The sequence below is a fragment of the Gobius niger genome, assembly GCF_951799975.1.
Source record: "Gobius niger genome assembly, chromosome: 2".
Taxonomy (NCBI): domain Eukaryota; kingdom Metazoa; phylum Chordata; class Actinopteri; order Gobiiformes; family Gobiidae; genus Gobius; species Gobius niger.
This window is the reverse complement of record NC_136853.1, coordinates 8359670-8380958: the sequence shown is the minus strand read 5'-3', so window position 1 is coordinate 8380958 and position 21289 is coordinate 8359670. Positions and strand designations below refer to the sequence as shown.

Below are 21289 nucleotides of genomic sequence, written 5' to 3'. Positions count from 1 at the left end.
CTGTGCGTATCGCTCCTTCGGTAAAGAGACGACCTTGATGGTGGACTTGTTCATGGTACTCTCTAATTAGTAGTACGGCAACATGATGTTTTCCAGGGATAATCAATGGATTCTTTTCGCTTTGCTCAAGGCTTGAATGATGAAGACGGCCTCCGACTCTCAACAGGCCGTGTGTGTCAATAAAGGGATCCAAACGTTTGAGAGGACTATGTTCTGGGACCCTCTCGTCATCTTGGATGCATTTGATTTCCTGTCCATATACTTCCTTTTGCACTGCTTGGATGATGATGACTGAAGCTTGACTTTTTTCGTCAACAGTGGTCCCAGTTTCGCAGAAATGCCATCCCTTACAGGAGCTGTTACTAGGGAGGGTTGATCTGAAACAGCGACATATATGAATGAGACGAGCAATGGCACGAGTTAAATACCTCCAGGAGGAAAATCTTTGAAATCTGTGGGAACCAAACTCTTTGATAGATGTTGTAGTGCTGAAAGTAGACACTAAAGGCCTAACATCAGGATCTGAGCTGGGATCAACAAGTTCATAAATGTCTTTTGCGATTTGTTGCTCTGAAGACAATAGAAACTTGGGGCCGGTCAGCCAGTTGCTTTGTTTCAATTGGCCTGCAGGAACAGACCGGGTTGCATGGTCTGCAGGATTCAGATCTGTTGGCACGTAGAACCACTGGCTTGGATGGGAAGATTTGCGGATGCGATGTACTCGGTTACTGACGTAAACGTAAAAGCGCCTGCTTTCATTTGAAATGTAACCTAGAACCACTTTACTGTCAGAGTAAAATGTTATGGCATCCAGTGTAAAGTCCAGTTCGGTTGAAACCAAGTCTGCCAACTCAACAGCAAGCACCGCTGCACAGAGTTCCAACCTTGGGACGGTATGCTCAGGACGAGGGGCCAATTTAGCTTTTCCCATTACAAACCCCAAGTAGTTGTTACCAGTTGCATCCGTGAGTTTCAAGTATGAAACGGCAGCAATGGCTTTTGTTGATGCGTCACAGAAGACGCACAGCTGTTTTCTGGACGCCGTAGTAGGAGACATAGGAGTATATTGTCTGGGAATGGATAGATTGGACAGTTCAGTTAATGAGGTTCTCCAGGATGCCCAGACTTCTTCCATCTCCTCAGGTAGTGGTGCATCCCAGTCACTGTTTTCGACGGTTAATTCTCTCAATATAGCCTTGCCTTGGATGGTGACTGGAGCAACAAACCCGAGAGGGTCATAAAGGCTGTTGATGGTAGACAAGACTCCTCGTCGAGTGAAGGGTTTTACCTCTTCCGAAACACTGAACAGAAAGGAGTCCGTTTGGAGGTTCCAGTTGAGACCAAGACTACGCTGTAATGGTACCACATCAGCATCAAGGTCCAGATCTTTCAGATCACTTGCATGGTCTTCGGATGGAAAGGCCTCCATCACTTTTTTGTTGTTTGCCGCAATCTTGTGCAGCCTCAGGTTCGACTTGGATAGAGTGTGTTGGGTCCTCTTAAGCAAGTCAACTGCTGCTTCGACAGTTGCCAGGGACTTAAGTCCGTCATCGACATAGAAGTCGCGAGCCACAAAATCTTTGACATCAGGGTCTGCTTGGATCTCATTGCTCTGCACGGACTGGTGTAAGCCATAAATAGCCACAGCAGGTGACGGGCTGTTACCAAAGACGTGGACGCACATTCGACACTCCACAACACCTTCTGAGGGATCGTTATCCTGAAACCACAAAAAGCGTAGAAAGTTTCTGTCCTCTTCTCTGACAAAGAAACAATAGAACATCTGCTCTATATCAGCACTAAATGCAACTGCTTCTTTGCGGAAACGCATGAGCACACCAAGCAAGGTGTTGTTGAGGTCTGGCCCGGACAATAGGACTTCATTAAGCGATACTCCCTCATATTGAGCGCTTGAATCGAAAACCACTCTGATCTTCTTTGGTTTCCTAGGATGGTAAACCCCAAAAGTCGGCAAATACCACCGTTCTTCTTGCTCACTGAGAGGAGGGGCTGACTCTGCATGACCATTCTTAAACATCTGATCCATGAACTTCAGAAAATGGTCCTTCATCTCAGGATTTCTTGCAAAACTGCGCTTAAGAGACATAAGACGCTTCAATGCCTGAGGGCGGTTATTAGGGAGACGTTGACGTGGGCACTTGAACGGCAGAGGTGCCACCCAACTGTTGTTTGAATCCTTTTTCATCTCTTGTTCCATTATTTTCATGAATTGTGCATCCTGAATCGAAGGGGCCACCTGGTTGTCATCTTTGGTCCGCATGAACACAGTGCACCCGAGATGATCAGGATCACAAGAGCTTTCTTTCTGTGTGCCACCGATGACATGAATGTCACTGTATTTTTCCTTTACCTGAAAAACGTTAGGGCATGGTTGAAAGAGAGTTGGTCGAGCTTGTACCATAGTATTTGTGTAAAAGGAACTGACGGTGAGTGGTTTATGGACATTCCCAAGGCACACATTGCCTACAATTACCCAACCTAGATCTAACTTCTGTGCATACGGCAGGTGGTTTGGACCATTTACGTGTTTACGGACTTTATGCACTCTGATAATGTCCCGACCTAAGAGGAGCATGATTTCAGCATCAGGGTCAATATCAGGGATTTGGTGTGCCAATGACTTGAGGTGTGGATGATGAAGAGCTGCGTCTCGAGTTGGGATCTCCTCCCTGTTGTTAGGTATGTCATTACATTCTATGAGACTAGGCAATGGGATACTGACAGATCCATCCAGAGATTCCACATTGTATCCATTGGCTCTCCTGCCTGACAACTCCTTCACTCCCGCACATGTTTTTAATGTGTAAGGAGCATTTGAACTTTGGTCACCGAACAGATCAAAGAAACGTGAACGGACAAGCGACCGGTTGCTCTGTTCATCTAGGATGGCATACATCTTCACTGCCTTGTGCCTTTGTCCAGTAGGGTGCACTTTAACAAGACATATTTTAGAGCAAGATCTGTCTGACTGGTTTTCTCCACATACGTCTGTGCATTCGTTGGTTACTTGTGGCTGAGGCTCGTTTGTATTTTGCTCCCCGCCGTCCTCTGGAAGGGCGTCCGATTGAGGCACATCCGTTTTTACAGTCCATGGTGGCAGTCCAGGATGCATGGACGTGTGGTGTCTCTCACTTTTACATTCAGTACATTGAACTTTTGTCTTACAGTCCTTTGCCATGTGTGACGACGAAGAACAGCATTTGAAGCAAACATGGTTCTCCTTTAGGAACAGTTTGCGATCCTCAATGGACTTGTCTCGGAATACACGACACTTGTGCAGTGGATGCGGTTTCTTGTGGATAGGGCATAGCTTATCACAGTCATCATTTTTTGTTGGAGGCCGGCCAGTGTCAGTGGCTCCCTTTAGAGACACATTAGTTTTGTGCACGGCAACTTCCTTCTGTTTGTTTACCCAAAAGGTTTTCGGTGCTTTAGTAGTTGTGTCAGAGTGGGATATGAAGTTGAAGCTTGGATCACTACCAATGCTAGCCTCCTGTCTGATAAAATCCACAAAACAGGAAAATGGAGGATACGACACTTTCTTTTGACGCTTATAGGCTGCACCCACCGATGCCCACTTTTCCTGTAAACGAAAGGGGAGTTTTTGAACTATTGGATTAACTCCTCTTGCCGTGTCAAGGTAGGAAAGACCAGGTAAGTCGCCTTCATCCTTAGCCGACTGTAGCTCCATCAACAGATCACTTAATTTTGTGAGTTTGGGGTAATCTTTGTTTGTCATCCTTGGAAAAGTGTCAAGCCTTCTAAACAAAGCATCCTCTATGACCTCTGCTGAACCATAGGTCTGCTCAAGTCTACTCCATATCATTTCCAAGCCTGTGCCCGGGTTATTTATGTGTATTGCTCTTAATCGCTCGACATGTTCTGCGGAGTCTTTGCCTAACCACTTAAGCAAAAGATCCATCTCTTCGCAGGGTGAGAGGTTCAAACCTTCAGTGGCAGTGAGGAATGAACGCTTCCAGGCTCTGTAGTTCTCAGGTTTGTCATTGAATTGAAGCAATCCCGTAGCTACAATCTCACAACGAGCAAGGTATCTCACAAAGTCATTCACGTTTTGGCTATCACCACTGCGGTCCACTGATTTAGAATAGTATGGACTTAGGTGTGGCATTTGGTGATGTACAGGTGCGGCATTTTCATTTCCAAACCTGACCTCATTTGGTTTGAGCAGAAATGTATCGATATATGTGCGAGGTTGCTGTGAGGCAAGAGGACGAGCTGGTGGGTCAGTTTTGGTTGAAAGTGGAGCGAATGGTTTGGCGTCATGGTTTAAAGCTGTATTTGCAATGTTAATGTTGTGCTCTTCCTCAGCTTGCTCTGGTGTGTCATCCAATTGTTTCAGTCCATCCTCCATAACTTTAGCTTGATCATCCACATATTGTTTTGTACGCTCTACTGCTTCTAAAGAAGGTACTGATTTTAACTTTGCACTGAAGCTACGTCTTTCATCTTCTTCTCCACAAGCTGCTTCAAGAACTTGTGCTTCGGCAATAGCTGCAGCTGTCTCCATTTGACAGTGGAGTATTTCCATGGAAGCTTCTAACTTAGCTTTTTCTAACTTTAGATCCATTCCTTTCTCAGTGTATGCAAGGCGTGCTTTTGCCGCTTCTGCTTTTGCTCTGGCCTTTGCCGCAGCAGATCCTCTTGACATACCTGACCGCGTGGAAGTGTGGGTCCGTGTTGCGTGCGATGCTGATTTCTCTTCCATGGTAGAATTTGATGATTAGTCTCATTACTCAGATGGCTGTCCACTTGCTGCGTGGAATGGCGTTGTTTCCGTTTCCCAGCTTGAACTGCGTTATCTTGTCCGCCAGGAAGCCGTGGTTTTACTGTACTGCCCTCGCTATATGTGCTGTATATAACTAGACAGTCAGCTAAACTCCTTCTCGACATCAGGACTCTGAAGACCAATATGTGATGTCCACAGGTTTATTGATGTGGCAAGAAAAGGTAAAACTGTAACAAAAAACATAAAATACAATGAGCTGCTTGCTCACCCCACACAATGTCTCTGTCACAAGTTTTTATCTCTTTATAATCATCAAATCAAACTTAATCAAATAATAATAATGTACATACAAAGTTATGAAATCAAACAATCTATACACACCCACGATGCTTCCAAGGACATCTGATGTTGCAGATTACACTGGATGATTGCACGAAAACAGCTCAGGGCCATGCTTCAATCTACTTCCTGATTTTGAGTCAGGTGACCTCCTCTGCCTAACATTTTCTTAAAGGGGCCACAACTGAAAATACTTAATTCAAAAATAATACAGTCAACAGTGCCCTCATGTGGACAAAACTAAAACAGAACAAATGCATTAGTCTTATATAGCGCTTTTCCAGACGCGCAAAGTCGCTTAACAATGTGATGCATTATTCATTCACCCCCCATACTCGGTGATGATAAGCGAGGAAACCAGTCTGCGCACATCAGCCCCCAGCACCAACCACGCACACACTCACTACTCTCGCCAGGCTTCCTGGTGTTCCCAAACGGTCTCCCATCCCAGTCCTAACCAGGCCCTTCCCTGCTTAGCTTCCGAGGAACGGTCTCCCATCACAGTCCTAACCAGGCCCGTCCCTGCTTAGCTTCAAAGTCGGTATGGGAAATAAACATGGCGGCGCCCAGGCAGCCGCCATTGAGATTGCGTTTTCTATTATAGATTATAACTAATAACTTCTCTTGCTCTGAAGTGAGTCTGGTACTGCAGCACTAACCTCTTAACCCCCACATGAACCGAGCACGTTTTCTCCTGTTTGGCTTTACCCAAATCTAAAAGTAAAAAGTCTCAAAAGAGCGACAAACGTGCTGGAAAAGCAAAAATAACAAAAAAGTGACAAAAACACGACTAAGGAGTGAAGAAAAAGCAACAAAAAGTCAACAAGAAAGCCACGAAAGAGCTACAAACAAATTACAAAAAAATGCCACGACAAGTTATTAAAGGTAAAATGTCAAAGCTGAGAGACCAAAATAGTGTTAATATGCAGGAAACGTCCACTTTACTCTTTACTTTACTCACTCTGGCCAGAAAACCGAAGAAGAAGAAGAAGAAGAAGAAGAAGAAGAAGAAGAAGAAGAAGCTAACAGGCAAACGGGCGAAGCTAACTGTGGGCCAGCGCCACTTAAACAGTGTTTACAGCCAAGTTTGAGTGAAAACAATGATGCTTTTTTTTTGGACAAAAACATGAAATCTGTTGTAGAATCCAGACAGTTTTGAGTTCTATTTGGCTCGGAAGATGCTTGTGTGATGAAGAACTGAGAGGTTGATTTGATTTGCTCTGGATTTGGCGGTGCAGGACTGATTCTCTCCTGAGCCACAGAAAACACTCACTCTCTCTAACCAAGCGTGTTCTTTCCACTCTCGTTTGTACTTCTGCAGTCGCTTTCGTTCCTTCCCTGAATCTTTCTTTAACACTACAGGACGATCTTTAACACTACAGGACAGTATAACCTTCAGAGTCTGACATTCGGAGCTCTTCTCAAAGCGAGCCGTCCCACGCCCTCTGTGCGACACTCACCTGGGAGTAGAAGTTGGACATGGTGGTGGTCTCGATGTCCTTCTTCGCGAGTATTTCCATTTTCACCGGAGCCGAGGGAAACTTGGAGGAGAAGTAATCCAAAAAGTCTGGGAGGTACCCGGCCTCTCCGTGAATGATGGACATGGCGTAATGAGCAGCCTGGAAAACGGACACGGGAATGGAGTTACTGGGACGGCGCACTCTTACACGTACTACAGCATACATGTGTTATGTTACAATGACTACATGTGTTTCCAATGACATTATGCATAGTTCCAGTGGCCATTTTGAATACTGATGTACCATTATGCAGTACTACAACATGTAACAATATCTCTACTCAGGATGAAAATGAAAGACAACTGATTGACAGTGGCATTTTTATGAACTCGTAACTGTTATCAAGAAGATAACAGTAAAAACTCGGCCCCAGAGACGCACGTTTATGTGATATAACCAGTAAATGTGGCTCAGACGTAGCAGCTCTTTCTGTCGAGCTACAGCAGGATTTACTAAAGATCTGCTTCACTCTGAAGACTAAATGAACACATCAAAGAGGAAAAAACAGAAAACCTTTCTCTGTGATTTGTACAGTTTGTCATGTCAACAGAGTCTCAGTCTGAGTCAGTGTTTAAGCTGCTCAAGACGCTAGCATGCTACTGGTTAGCAACTGTCATCAATCAACACGATAAACACATGTGTGGCTCACATCTGTGAACACTGAGGAAATACTACAGTAACAGCTCTGACCTCTGACACATGTTGTATCCAAGGCCAGATGTTTGTGGTTCAGGGCTTTCTCTTGGAGAGGTCAGAGCTGAGCTGTTGAAGCTAAATGCTAACCGGTAGCATGCTAACGTCTTAAACACTAACTCACTGGTTTCTTCACATAAACGTGCGTCTCTGGGGCCGTGTTTTTACGGTTTTCTTCTTGAGCAATGATTACGAGTCCATAAAAATGCCACTGTCAATGACAATACTGATTGTTTGTCAGTTGCTTTATTTGTCATTATACTGTACATGAACTGCATCCCTCGATGCACTGTAGAGAGCAGTGGGCAGGACCCATTTGCCTGATGTGGAGCCAAGCTGGTGGATTCACCTATTACCAATGACAGTACGCATAGTTCCAGCGGCCATTTTGAGCATACTGCGCACAGAGCATCCTGCATAATGCTACTTACCGAAGTAGCGTTATGCAGCACTACAACATGTAACAATATCTCCACTCAGAAAACAGAAAAGCTTGGTACGCATCAACTCGTTTAAGCTCAGGTAAGAACATATTTGGTTTCAGTGGCATCAAGTGATCCTCAATATTATCTTTATTGTGATATTTTCCTGCCTCAACATATCACACTTCAAATGTTATCGTGACAGGCCTATTTTCTGTAACAATCTAATTAATTACTATTTCGTAAATTTTTACACCAGATGACGACATTTTTTTCCCCAGTAAAATAAGATGACTTACCTGTCCCGAGTCCTCACTGAAGGCCAGCGTGACGAACTCCTCTGCGAACCTCTGCCTCTGCCCCGATGAGAGGCAGGACAGTTGGGACGTGTACGCGTGGGCCACCAGAGCCCCGCCGTTCGGCTGAGTCTCCACGTGGATGTACGGGGCGAACTCCAACCCCACCATCCCAGGAAAGGTGCGCCGAGCCTGGGCCTTGACCGGCGCCGGGTGTGGGGTCTCTGAGGGATCGTGGACAGAGTTACAGAGGTCCTTGGAAGGAAGAGGCTGCACGACCTTGATAATTCCGTCGGGACAGTGGACAGGCGGGGGCGATTTGAAGGGCGAGAGTGAGGAGAGGAGCGCCGGGTGTGAGGTGCAGAGAGGGGAGGAGGGGCACGGCTTCTTTGGGGGCAGAGACAGGAGCCCAGCGCAGGCCGTCTGACTCGATCGGTGGAACAGCTTGATCCGCTTGTGCCTCTCGCAGTCTCTGTGCTTTTTCTTCTTTTTCTTCTTCACCTTTTTCATCAGGTCATCTTCTTCCGTCCGTGCCTTGTCTTTGTCATCTGAAAAAAAAAAAAAAAAAACAGCAAAATGTGAGTGAGGCTGCTCGATTACAGAAAAGACTAAACTAATCCTCTATTACAAACATCCCTGGCTCATCTGCCCCCTGCTGGCCAGCCCTCACACCTGCCCAAGCAAACCAAGTGAGTGGCCTGCTACAACGAGCCCTGGGCAAAGGATATAGAGGCTTCTAAACTTCTGTTCTCCTTTTAGCAAAAGGTGAGCACCCTCTGAAGTACCTATTAAAGGAATAGGCCACCGTTTTTACATACAGAGATATGCTCTTACCTCACTTTAGCCGAGTTAATATATCCCCGTCTGGTCTTTGTCCGTGCGCTCTGCCAGGCAAACGGAGCACATACGCAGCCTCTCCCACATGTCATATAGCTCCAAAAAAGCTCACGATAGAAGCTACCAAGCTCTTCCACGTGTTCCCTATTTAAATAAAGTTACGTTAAAAAGGGGGACTATATTGTGAGGCGTAATGATACGAGGAGTAAAACGTCCACGCAGTAACTCCTAAAGGTTATTGACGGAAGTGAGCGGGGGAAGTCTTTAAGAGTTACTGCGCGGACGTTTTGCTCCTCGTATCATTACGCCTCACAATATAGTCCCCCTTTTTATCTGCTTATAAAATCGACATGCTACATTTCTGTGTAAATATACTTTGCATGAAAACACTTCACGTAACTTTATTTAAATAGGGAACACGTGGAAGAGCTTGGTAGCTTCTATCGTGAGCTTTTTTGGAGCTATGTGACATGTGGGAGAGGCTGCGTATGTGCTCCGTTTGCCTGGCAGAGCGCACGGACAAAGACCAGACGGGGATATATTAACTCGGCTAAAGTGAGGTAAGAGCATATCTCAGTATGTAAAAACGGTGGCCTATTCCTTTAAACATGAATGTCCAAATCAGCCCTATAGATACAGACGGCATCTCTGGACTCGCCCATTCATGGTCATGTTTAAAACAGTTAAAAATCGAAACTTTAATTATTCAAAAACTACTTTAACAAATGCTGAATTATGTTTTCTTATTAGTTTTCTGCTAAATAAAGATACAAAGACATGGAGAGGAGCATAGTGGTTCAACAGCCCATAAATACATAAATAACGGAGAATGCTAACACGATGCTAAATGTTAACATCGTGCTAACGCTAACGCTAGCTAGCGATAGCTACGACTTGCCGTTTCAACTGAAAAATCTGCTGTGATAAACATAAAAAATAAAAAAGACTGAAAAACTGTTTCCCAGAAGATTCTATTTTCCCCCTCGGCGAAGCCACGTCCCCTTCAATGACATGATGCCGTCTGTATCTATGCCCCCCATACAGCGCCCCCTGCTGCCACAGTTCAACACTGACATGTTTAGAAGCATCATAAACCGAGTTACAAATGAGTAGGGGTGGGTCATATCGTTATAGCGATATAATTCTTTTATATCGTCTTAATTTTTTACATCGTTGTGGATGAGGTATTATTTATGTTACGCTCAGCTCCATCACAGCAGCATAAACAGAGACTGTAGAACACGGGGACAGGTGCTTACAAAGTAAAATGAAATGAAGGATGTAAACTGCTCGAGTAGATCATATTTGTGAGGAAATTAGTATTTGTAAAAAAAATAAATAAAAGTAACTGAATTAATCTTCCCAATCGGCGTAAGGCTGGGATTTAGAAGTAATTTGTCCATTGTCAATTATATTGTCAAATATATCGTTATTGTGATAGTTCTTCATTATGTCATGATATATGCTAAATAATGTTATATTGAAGGGGGAGGGGGCGAGGGGAGGCGAGAGCGCTAACCACAGACAGAGGAGAGACAACAGACTGTGAAAAGGCGCTGTTGTAGAAAACCCTAGAGATTAATCCAAAAGCTCTTTACTCCACAAATCCCCACCTCCCCCCACGCCCCCCTGCCCCACAGCCTGAGCCGGGGCAGGAGCACGACATTCACTGAAGCTCAAATAGTGCTGTTGTTTTGTCATCTGTAGAACTGTGGGCGTCAGGACCTGCAGGCAAATAATATCATTGAATTAAATGCTATGCTAAGGACGTATGCTAAGGACGTAACCAAAAAGGAGCCCGCTCGCGAAAACTTTTTTCCCAGGATGGGAAAGGCCAGTTGCTCCCTGATTGGCCAGTTGCCCACATTGGCAGCCAATGATAAGTGGAGCTCCAACCACGACGACGCCTCAACAAAACAACACTTTCTTAGGCCCTGTCCACAAGAAGTCAAGCTGAGGACCAAACACAAAGATATTTTATCAGTCCAGTGTATCGTCCATACGAGCCGGCGTTAACAAACATTTTCCAAACTAGGTCCCAGAGCGGAAAGATCTCAAAATGCCGTTTTCACAGACCTGAGTCGACCCATGTGGACGCACACATTTACTGAGCTGCTTCAAGCTTACAAAGAAAGTTTCTGAAAACATAAGCGTTTTTTCTTCGTGTGGATATCGCCATAAACTAATCCAAACTAACCGTATACCTGACACTCATCCTAACCCTGAGGATAGTGGAGTTTCACAAGGTGTCTTTCAGGTGTTAGTACAAATCTAACCAATCAGGGAGTCGATATGCAAATGTGGCCGTTCCCATCTTGGGAAAAAACATTTTGCAGCCCCACTGACCTGACACGATTTCATCCTTTGGTTCTTCTGACGGAGAAATAGCTGCCGCCCAAAGTTAAAAAAGATATGATTGAGTTAAAAGTGGCGATGCTAACGTGGCTCGTTATAAAACAAATATAAAGCTCCTGCATTATTAATTACAAAGCGTCTACGATGCTGTCGGACTGTTACCAGGTATTTTGCCGTCACATATGTTTGATACAAACACTATCGAACAAAAGAAAATGTCTCAACTTATCAATCCCGGGATCTTGAAGATGTCTGAAGATTGGCCGGTTATCGGCTGTTGGGCTTTTCCCATAAATGTGAAACTGTGGATTTGGTTAATGAAATGTGCAATCAGTAATCACGTGCTTTAAATGTAAGTGTGTTATGTTGTATAAGTTTTAAAAATGAATATAATTATTAGAAAAAAGCAAACGCCTCAACTTCACCCAAACCCACATTTTCAGCAAATCTAAGACTTTTAAAGGCCTTTACAAAATGAAATTAAAGACTTTCCAAGACAATTCAAAACCCTGCGGGAAAAATTCAGGACAATACAACAGTTTTCTCAAACCCCTCTGCCTGTATAACACTTTCTCCTGCCTGCGTTTGGTTTGCTGATGCTGAGGCGGATGCTCAGGCGGCGCAGTCAGAGGAGAGACTGGGATTCAGTGTTTGAGCAGATAAAGAGGTCGGCGAGTATTGGAAATCAATGCAGCACTTACAGCTGTCTCTGACGGTTCACATTCCCTCACCGCGGCCCCCGAAGCCGTCTCTAATCTGTGACCAGAGGCTCCGGGAGTGAAACCAAACACGAGCGACTGTTGCTGTGATGTTTTGCTCCAGGAACAGGTCATTACTGGAAATCTGAGCTACACATGTGATTCAGGGACAAAAGGAGAGACAAGAGAAGCTCCACTTAGGCCGGGTCTAACATTTACACCACAATATAAAAGAGGTGCTCGTGTTGGCTCCCAGGCAGGAATATTTCATCATAGTAGAGCGTTAAACATCCTCAACTGGACCGGGCTGGAGTGACACAAGCAAAGTCTGTGCACTGAGACTTATGTAACTTATGCTGCTTGGCTGTATGGAAATAATAATTGTCTGCAAAGCCCAAAAAAACGTCATTTAGTATCTGCTAGGTTTGGGTTTAGGTCGATAGGGCTGGGTACCGTTAAACAACAAGAAAAAAAGTTTATCAAAAGGTACAGAATGTTTCTTTTTAGATCTTTAGAGACCATGTTTTGATGCCTGTTTGGTCCAGGGATTTAAGGAAGTTACTTAGTTGTTTTAGTTCAAATAAATAATACAAAGTGATACAAATTAAAGGGACTATACAGAGTTTAAAAATGTTAAAATTGAGTATTTTCCTCCCCCTACATCAGGCAAGTTTGTGTCATGGAGGGCCGATTTTCTTCATTTCCAAAACGCCAAGGGCCGAAACTCACAATTGTAGCCCAAAGTAAAGCATCTTTTTTCTAAAAATATAAGTTTGCACATAATATTTGACCTAATGCAGTGTTTTGCTGGGAAATGGGAAAATATTGACAGTATTTTTCACATTTTAGAGTCCTTTTGGTCTCTGATTTATGAATAAATGTTTCTTTAAAGTTCTCTTGAGGGCCACAGGTTTTATGGTGGAGGGCCGAATTTGGCCCCCGGGCCTGACGTTGCCTACCCCTGCACTACATGTTCCAACAATGTTCTAATGTGTAGAATGAGCTCAGACCTGTTCACCACAACTGCCTCTAAAATCCTGCACTGTCACTCAAAAAGGTGTTAATTCAGGTCCGAAGCTGCAGTTACATGTATGACCTGAGGTGGCAGTAGTGAGTATAACATGGCTAACTTGCATCTAGCCCCTTTAAAAGAAATAGTATGCAAGCTATTGTTGTGTTTTCTGGTTCAAGACATATTTTAGTATAGGTATTGTTTAGGCGTCGGTATCGAAAACCAAGAATCGCTAAAATATCGACGCGGCGGTGCAGCAGTTAGCTCCTCGTGTCAGTGTAGGTTTCCTCCGGGTACTCTGGTTTCCCCGACCACTAAAAACATCTGGGGTCAGGACTCCCCTATAGAAGAGATTCCTCATCTCAGTGGGACTTTTCTGGTTAAAGCAGTACTAAGCAACTCGTGCCCCTAGAGGCCATAAGCGCCACTGAAGGTGTCGTAGCATTTTTTTCACTCAAACTTGGCTGTAAATTCTGTTTAAGTGACGCTAGGTCAAATAAAAAAACAAATCAGTAATAAGTTTTTAATGTTACCATACAAAGACAAATCCAGTAAGACAAATCTGAAACACATCTCACTCAGTTATCGAAAGCCTGCGAGAAAAGGTGCGTTTTCAAAATGGATTTGAACAAAGAGACTGAGCCTGAGTCTAATCTCTGTAGGGAACGTGTTTCACAGCTTTGGAGCAGAAACAGAAAAAGCACGGTCCCCACGAAGCTTCGTTTTAGTTTCGGGGACCACAAGCAGCAGCTGATCTGCTCACCTGAGAGCACGAGACGGGGCATAGATCAGGTCTGAGATTGAGGAGGGGGCCACGTAGCCCTACTCATCCATACCAATCATCATCATCATCATCATCATCATCATCATCATCATCATCATCATCATCATCATCATCATCATCATCATCATCATCATCATCATCATCATCATCATCATCATCATCATCATCATCATCAGGCAAGCAAGAGGTGTGACAAGAACAAAACAAAGAATAGGCTATACCGTAATAATCATTTATACACTGATGCTTGAAATGGAGAGGGGAGAAGAAGTATCACTCAGTAGGTTGCGTTCACACAACCAATCAATATTTCTGAAACTCAACGGAGAGTTACTGAACCTACTTATTTCTCAGAATCATTAGCCATAAATGCCGCAACTACTGCTAAAAAAGTCATATTCACTAAAGTCACTACTTCCGGAGTCACTATAACAATCACTATAGAATACTATGGCCCCTGCTCCACCTGACATCATAACATCATCACTTTCTAAATCGTGAACACTACCTAAAGTTTAATAAGTATAAAGTATTGTATAACTTATTGAACCCCACACCAATCATCTGAATCTAATCTTTTGCAATCAAGCTATAAAAGGCAGTCAAAAACAATCAGAATCCACAGCTTGGAAAAAGGTCAGGAGGCTCTTCTTAAATGGGCTGGACCTGCGCCTTTTACTGATACCTAAAAAGACGTAATGGACTGTATTGTGAAATTGTCATCTGTTCCACGATGATTAAAAAAAGAAGAAGGAAGAAGGGAAAATATAATTGGCAATATTGTCCAGTTAACTTCCTCTTGAAAGTGTTTTCAGACTGTGTCCTCAAAGCGCCTCAACGCTCATGTGTGGATACTGCAGCAAAACGCAAACAGAAAAGGTTCTGCAGCAGTGAAGAACTCCTGTACCTCCCACAGTTAGAGAAAGACAGTTTTAGACGATGGTGGCACAGACTTGGACTTGGCACTTTCAGAATTCAAAACAAAACTTTGAACTCCTTCTGTGGACGGCGTGAACTGACCTTTGTTGGGCTGCTTGACTTCCCCGTTCTCTCTCTTCATCTCGTTCATCAGCTTGTTGCGTTTCTTTTCCCTCTCTTTCTCTTTGACCTTCTTTCTCTCGCGCTCCTCTCTCTCGCGCTCTTTCGCCTCGTCGCTGGCCGGGTGCTCTGTGGAGACAAAGGACATTAGAGCTGAACTCGTGACGTTGCGTATTGGCAAGAACAGACGTAAAGCAACAAACACAGGATATTAAAAATGCTAAACTTCTCTTCCTACATGTTAGAGACAGTATTAGATATTTTGCAGAAAAGCTTGAGGCCATCTCTCCAAAAGAGGACGGGAGCTGCAAGAAGACAATGAACCGAACCACAAAAGCAAACCGACTTCAGAATTGTTTCAGAAGAATAAAATACGGCGTTCTGGAATGACCTTAACCCAATTGAGATGCAGTGGCGTGACCTCGAGAAGCCGTTCCCACCAGACATCCCAGGAATCTGCAGCCATTTTTAAAAGAGTCTAAATCTGCAACTACAGGAAACGTCTGGTTATCGCTGTCAAAGGAGGGTCAAGCTATTGAATCCAGGGGTTCACTTACTTTTTCCTCCCTGTCCTGTCCATGTTTACATGTCGTGCTCAATAAATATGTCTGGTGTTATAAGTGATTTGCCTCAGGTGCACTGTGGAGCAGGTCACACTGTTTTTAATGCAGGCTAGCTGATACCAAGAAATGCACTAGCCTAGCACTAGCCTAGCACCACGGAACTCTTCAAACATAAAAACTGCATGAATTACAAAAAAAAAAATCTCCAGAAATCAGCAACACTCTGGATAACTAGGAAATGAGGCCCTATGTCAAAAATCCTGAAAAATCCCTTTAAGCAGACCCTGTTTGTCAATTCTCTTCCACAAAGAGCCGTAGCCTATAGATATATTTCCATTGACGTCACACTCCCGCATAGTTCCATATGGCGCCATCGTGTGTGTCAAGGGTCTAATTGTTTGTGTTACGGATCATTGATAATATTGTGAAGAAATAGTGCTCACACCTGTGTTGTGTGGGGCTGATCCCGACACGACGAAGAGAAAATGTCTCAATATCCCAAAAGTAATTCATCTCTAAGGAACAGAAACATAAAAACTTTCGTACGAGAGATTTAAACTATGGCCACCGACCGCTCGTCCTGGGTGTCGGGTCTGACTTTACGGGGCAGCCTGTGCTTATTCCGCTCTGTGTCTGAGTCTCATGCCTTGGCTGATGTTCCCTGGTTTTGCCAGGGTCTGTCAGCTTTTATCTGACAGATAACAGATAAATGAGAAAAAGTGGCATCAAACAGATTTGACAACGGGGCTAGCTGCTAGCATGAAATAAAGCAAGTCTATGATGAGCTCGTAGTAGACTTATATTATTTCATGCTGCTGTCAAAGCTGTCAAACGCAAACCAGGTACAGTTAGCAGCTAGCAGAGAAATGAGACTGGACAAATCACGGAGGAAGCCCAGGCCGTCCCCGTAAAGTGAGACCCGGCGAGAGCGTGAGTCGCTCGGGGAGAGTGTGAGGAGAAGGCCGGGGAAGAGCGCGAGTCGGCCGCTGTTACTCTCTTCGTTCATCAGGAGGTAAACGCAGCACAGATTGGCACTGATACACGTTATAAATACAGCCTTTTCTCATTGTTTAACCGCTCACATGACGGCTGTTTGTTTGGTTCGATGGACAAGTTTAAGTGCACGCTATGGCCTACGTGTTTTACTATTATGATTATCGTGCATGTGTACATCACAATGATTATGTTAGCCTACCCATCACATGGCTCATTGTGAGTGAAAAAAACACATTAGCGACTACAGAACGGCCGTAGTAGACACAATTATTCATGAAATGTGCATGCGAGTCGTGCATAAACATTGTCGAACGCCACACAAAATGGCAGCGCGGCGCAGAGGATCATGGGAACGGAAAACCATCTATTGTTGCATACTGTCATATAGCGTTAGCCGCTAAGTGCTAATCGGCCTCTTTGTTGGTGTTTTAGGTGGATTTGAGGTTAAACACTGGAGGAAACCCTGGTGTAAACTGTGGGTTTAGAGAAACGAGACATTTCCCCTGCTCTCTCATACACACTGTCATTTTTAGGCCTGGTTTTCACCCAAAGAGTAAGAGCAAAAGTTCCCGGATGTTGCTCCCATCTATTGTTTTTATGGTACGGGAAACAGGAGCACCCACAGGCAAATGTCACACAAAACATAACTTGATCTATTAATCACTTACAAATGCACGGTTACTGAATAAAGTTGTTTTCCATTCCTTAAAGCTGTACTAAGTAAGTCATGCCCCTAGAGGCCATAAGCGCCACTGCAAGCGTCGTAGCATGTTACTGTTTTTTACTCATTATTGGCGGTGAGAGTAAATACTACGCTGACAGAAAAGACAAAGGGACAGAGACACAATGGAGATATTTTTTTTCACTCAATCTTGGCTGTAAATACTGTTTAAGTGGTGCTAGCCCACAGTTAGCTTTGCCAATTAGCCTGTTAGTTTCTTCTTCGTGATTCTATTATTGGTGACTCTGACCCAGTGCAGGGAAAGTTGCAATTGTGGTTTTCTGACCAGAGACACGAGGGGGAGATGAAAGACCCTCCAATCATCCCATTAACACTTGTATTACCCCCAGAGGGACTACGGGAAGGATTTATTGAGGTAAACAAGTTACATAGTGCTGCTCTAAAGCTGCCCAAACATCGCTCCACGTGTTTGTATTTAAATGGTGAAGGGCAGGTGAGGCGTGTTGGGGGGTGAGGGAGGTGCGGCGCATGTCTCCATACATCTAGCAATGCAATGTGGGCTAAAACGGGGTAGCTTAGAGTAGCTTTAAAACCTGGTTCAGTCATAGGTGTCCTTAACTGACTGCACACACATTTTTCTCCCTCCTGTTTCTATCTCGCAGCCTTCACCTTATCACCTCCAACTCCATGCTAAGTCCTGTGGACTTTAAAAAAAAAAAAGAAATTCTGCCAAACGTTGAGCTATTTTAGGTCTAATATAGAGCGGGGAATAACCTTCAACTCCCCAAAGACTCCAGTGTCCTTATAATTTATAACACTCACACACAGCGCTTTTGCCGCGATCTTTAGCCGCTTCTTCTGAATATGCAGAGGTGTAGAAGCAGAGAACGAGCCGCAATGTTTGTTCTTCGCTCATTCTATTCCAGATTAACGATATGAAAACGACAGATCGGACTATATACTGTATGTTATGTTCTAAAATGGGAAGAACTATGGATACAGACGGCATCGCATCAGGGGGAAAAAATAATATTTTGGGAAACACAATTTTTCACTCTTTTTAGCCATTTTCTGGTGGAATATAAACTTATCACATACAAACAAAGTCAAGTCTAAATCGTGTCCATATGGATTCACAGCAGATTGTTCAGTAGAAGCAAAAAAACAGCAGTCATAGCTAGCTAGCTAGCACTAGCATTTGCACAGTGCTAACATGTATCATGCTAGCATTCTCTGTTATTTATGTATTTATGGGCTGTTGAATCACTTTGCTTCTCTCCATGTCTTTGTATCTTTATTTAGTAGAAAACTATATTCATAATTCAGCATTTGTTAAAGTAGTTTATGAATAATTAGAGAAAGTCTAGATTTTTCTCAAATTGTTTTCCCCCTTTGTTTTCTAAACATGACCATATATGGGTGATTCCAGAGATGCTGTCTGTATATTTTTTTTTCAGTACCAGCTTTCAATACCAATTTTATCTATATACCAGTCGTACATTTTCTATTTGATACCATGTACTGGTGTCGTTAAACAGTATCCTGTGCTTGAGTGCCAGTAAGACGAAGGAGATGGTGATCGACTTCAGGAAGAAGCCACTACCGCACACACCGCTGAACATCCAAGGGGGAGGTGGACAGTTTCAAGTACCTGGTTGTTCACCTCAACAATAAACTGGGCTGGTCCCACAACACCAACGCCCTGTACAAAAAGGACCAATGTCGCCTCCACCTTCTGACTCTGTGGGGGCCTCTGCTCTCCACTACGCTGCCGTGTGCTGGGCCCCAGGCCGCACAGAGCGGGACAAGAAGACTGAACAAACTGGTCAGGAGGGCCACCTCCGTCCTGGGGTGCCCCCTGGGGGACAGGAGGGTATAAGCGAAGCTCACCTCCCTCATGGACAACACTTCCCACCCACTGTACGGGACTGTAGAGGAGCTGAGCAGCTCTTTCTGTGGAAGACTGAGGCACCCTCTGTGCAAGAAGGAGCAGGTCCTTCATCCCCACTGCTGTCAGACTGAACAACAAGACTGTAAAGTAACATGTGCAATATTCTCTATATCAGCCCCACTTATTGACGAGCTGGACTGTATCTTTGCACTGCTGATGCTGACCTTGATATTCTACTTTTTATAGTCTGTTCTATTTTTTATTCTATTTATACATTATTCTTATTTCTTTATTGTTTATATTTCTGCCCCTTAAGATTTTTGCTTTTAGTCATTACACTCGGACATAAGATACCTCTTTCTTTTTCTGCTATCAAATATATATTTAATTCATCAAAATAAAACATACACCTTTCCAACATGGCCGACTTCCTTTGTTCCCGCCATCTTAAACCGACAGAAACAATAGGTGCAGTAGAAGCACTATCAATAGTCATATAAGTGGCATAAAACGGTTTTCTTCCACATCTGCTCCCAGTTCTTTTCTTAGGAACTTTTTTAGCTTTGAACTCCGTCGGATCCATTTTTGAAAAGAAAGTCTCTCTCTTCCCCCTCTCTCGGTTTGCAGAGTGGGGTTAAAACTTCAGTGCTTCAGCAGAATCAAAGCGGTGAAGAGCTTTGAAATCGGAAAGCTCGAGGGAACGCGTGGAAATTTAGTGGTAGGTCTCTCGCCGAGCGCAGGAAAACAGTCAAATACAAAAGGTCTGTCTTCAACACGCGCAATTACGGGGAACAGCCTGACGGGTTGTGCTTCTGAATCAGGGTCTTGTGGTAGATGGAACAATTTGCAGGGAAAAAAAACTCCCATGTGGATTTTGGCTTGACTTTATCACACACAGATGAAGCTGTTCTCTTATCAATGACCTAAATTAACCCGCGAGGCAAGTCACACAGCGGCATCACGAGACTCTTGTGAAGAAGAAGAGTCCAGGAAGCATCTACACCGCACTGGTCTGTTTAGAACAAAATAACTTTATTGTGGCTGTGTTTGAAAGACACAATACGAGTGATGGCCAAAAAACTCAGCGCTCCGGAGCTTGTATCGCTCCTCCTGAAGCAGATGTTTCGAAACACTGTGTCGGAGCCTTTCTCAGTAACATCTGGTCATGTGACTGTCTCAAAAACTGCTTCATTCTGTGAGTTGTGTGCATCGTGTCTTAAAGGGATATTTGCAAACATGGTTTTCTGGCCAGAGACACCAGGGGAGATGAAAGACCCTCCAATCATCCCATAAACACTTGTATTACCCCCACAGGGACGACGGAAAGGATTTATTAAGGTAAATAAGTTACTTAGTACTGTTTTAAATGCAAAATGGTTAAAATTAATCTATGGACACAGGCATTTATATGGTTAGTCTGGTGTTATAAGTGATTTGCCTCAGGTGCTCAGTTTTTAATGCAGGCTAGCTGATGCCATAGAAATGCACTAGCTTTGCACTAGCATATATTTGCACTAGCAATATAAGAACTGCATGAATTACAATAAAAAATATCTCCAGAAATCAGCAACTCTCTGGATAACTAGGAAATGAGGCCCCATGTCAAAAATCCTGAAATATCCCTTTAAAAGATCGCACAGAACCACGTTACAAAGAAAATCACTCTTATATCAGCCTACACGTCTGTTTGAAACTTCTCTTCCACATGATTGTGTCGGTGCTTCAGTCGTGTTTATGAGAAGTCGCGATAATAACGTTTGTCCACAAGAGGTCAGTGTTCAGACAGAATGAACCAGCTCAGAGACTTCGAAGCAACAACACTTTTTTTGCTGTTGTGTTACGTGGCTTCACTCGCCCATCACTACAGAACACACAGACTCACACTCACACTCACAGACATCAGTGGAACATCCCGAGAGACTCGCCAGTGACCGATTTGGCCTTAAAACCGCTACAGCGTGTTGATTTATCACGCCACACGCTTCTTGGCCTCTCGAAAAGAAAAATACCTTCTGAACCACACTGTGAGTCCGGGCTTCTTTTATTGGCAGTGGGAGTTAAAGGGAAAAACTGCTGGTAGGTCTGATGGAAATTAGATTTTGGTCCAGTGTTGTCCGCAATTTGAATAGATCACCTTGGGATTTCTGCTTCATAGTTCTCTGAGGTCGGAAGCAAAGCTGTTTTATATTTGTAACGTAAAGCACATCACACAACTGCAGTTTTCTCAAAGTGGATAGAAACTGAGGGTCGGCATGTTTTAAATCAAAGAATAACGTTGCATATACTTGCGGATTTAGATATAGCAGCAACGGGTGGAATAGTCAAGGGGGAAGAAAGCTTGTTATGGGAATAAAAAGCTTCACTTTTTTATGTTTTCTGGCGGACTATGAGCATA

At 43.8% G+C, this 21289-nt stretch overlaps 1 protein-coding gene across 1 annotated transcript in view; it reads right to left on the bottom strand.

Annotated features, from left to right (window-relative positions):
* Positions 1-21289, bottom strand: part of LOC306959978 (uncharacterized protein) — a gene marked incomplete at its 3' end in the record, with an annotated part of 93078 nt that overhangs the window by 58728 nt on the left and 13061 nt on the right. The window contains exons 2-4 of the mRNA XM_079552235.1: positions 14745-14891; positions 8042-8586; positions 6568-6726 (exon numbers count right to left, since the gene is read on the bottom strand). Coding sequence (XP_079408361.1) covers positions 6568-6726; positions 8042-8586; positions 14745-14891 — 851 coding nt within the window. The remainder of the gene's footprint in view (positions 1-6567; positions 6727-8041; positions 8587-14744; positions 14892-21289) is intronic.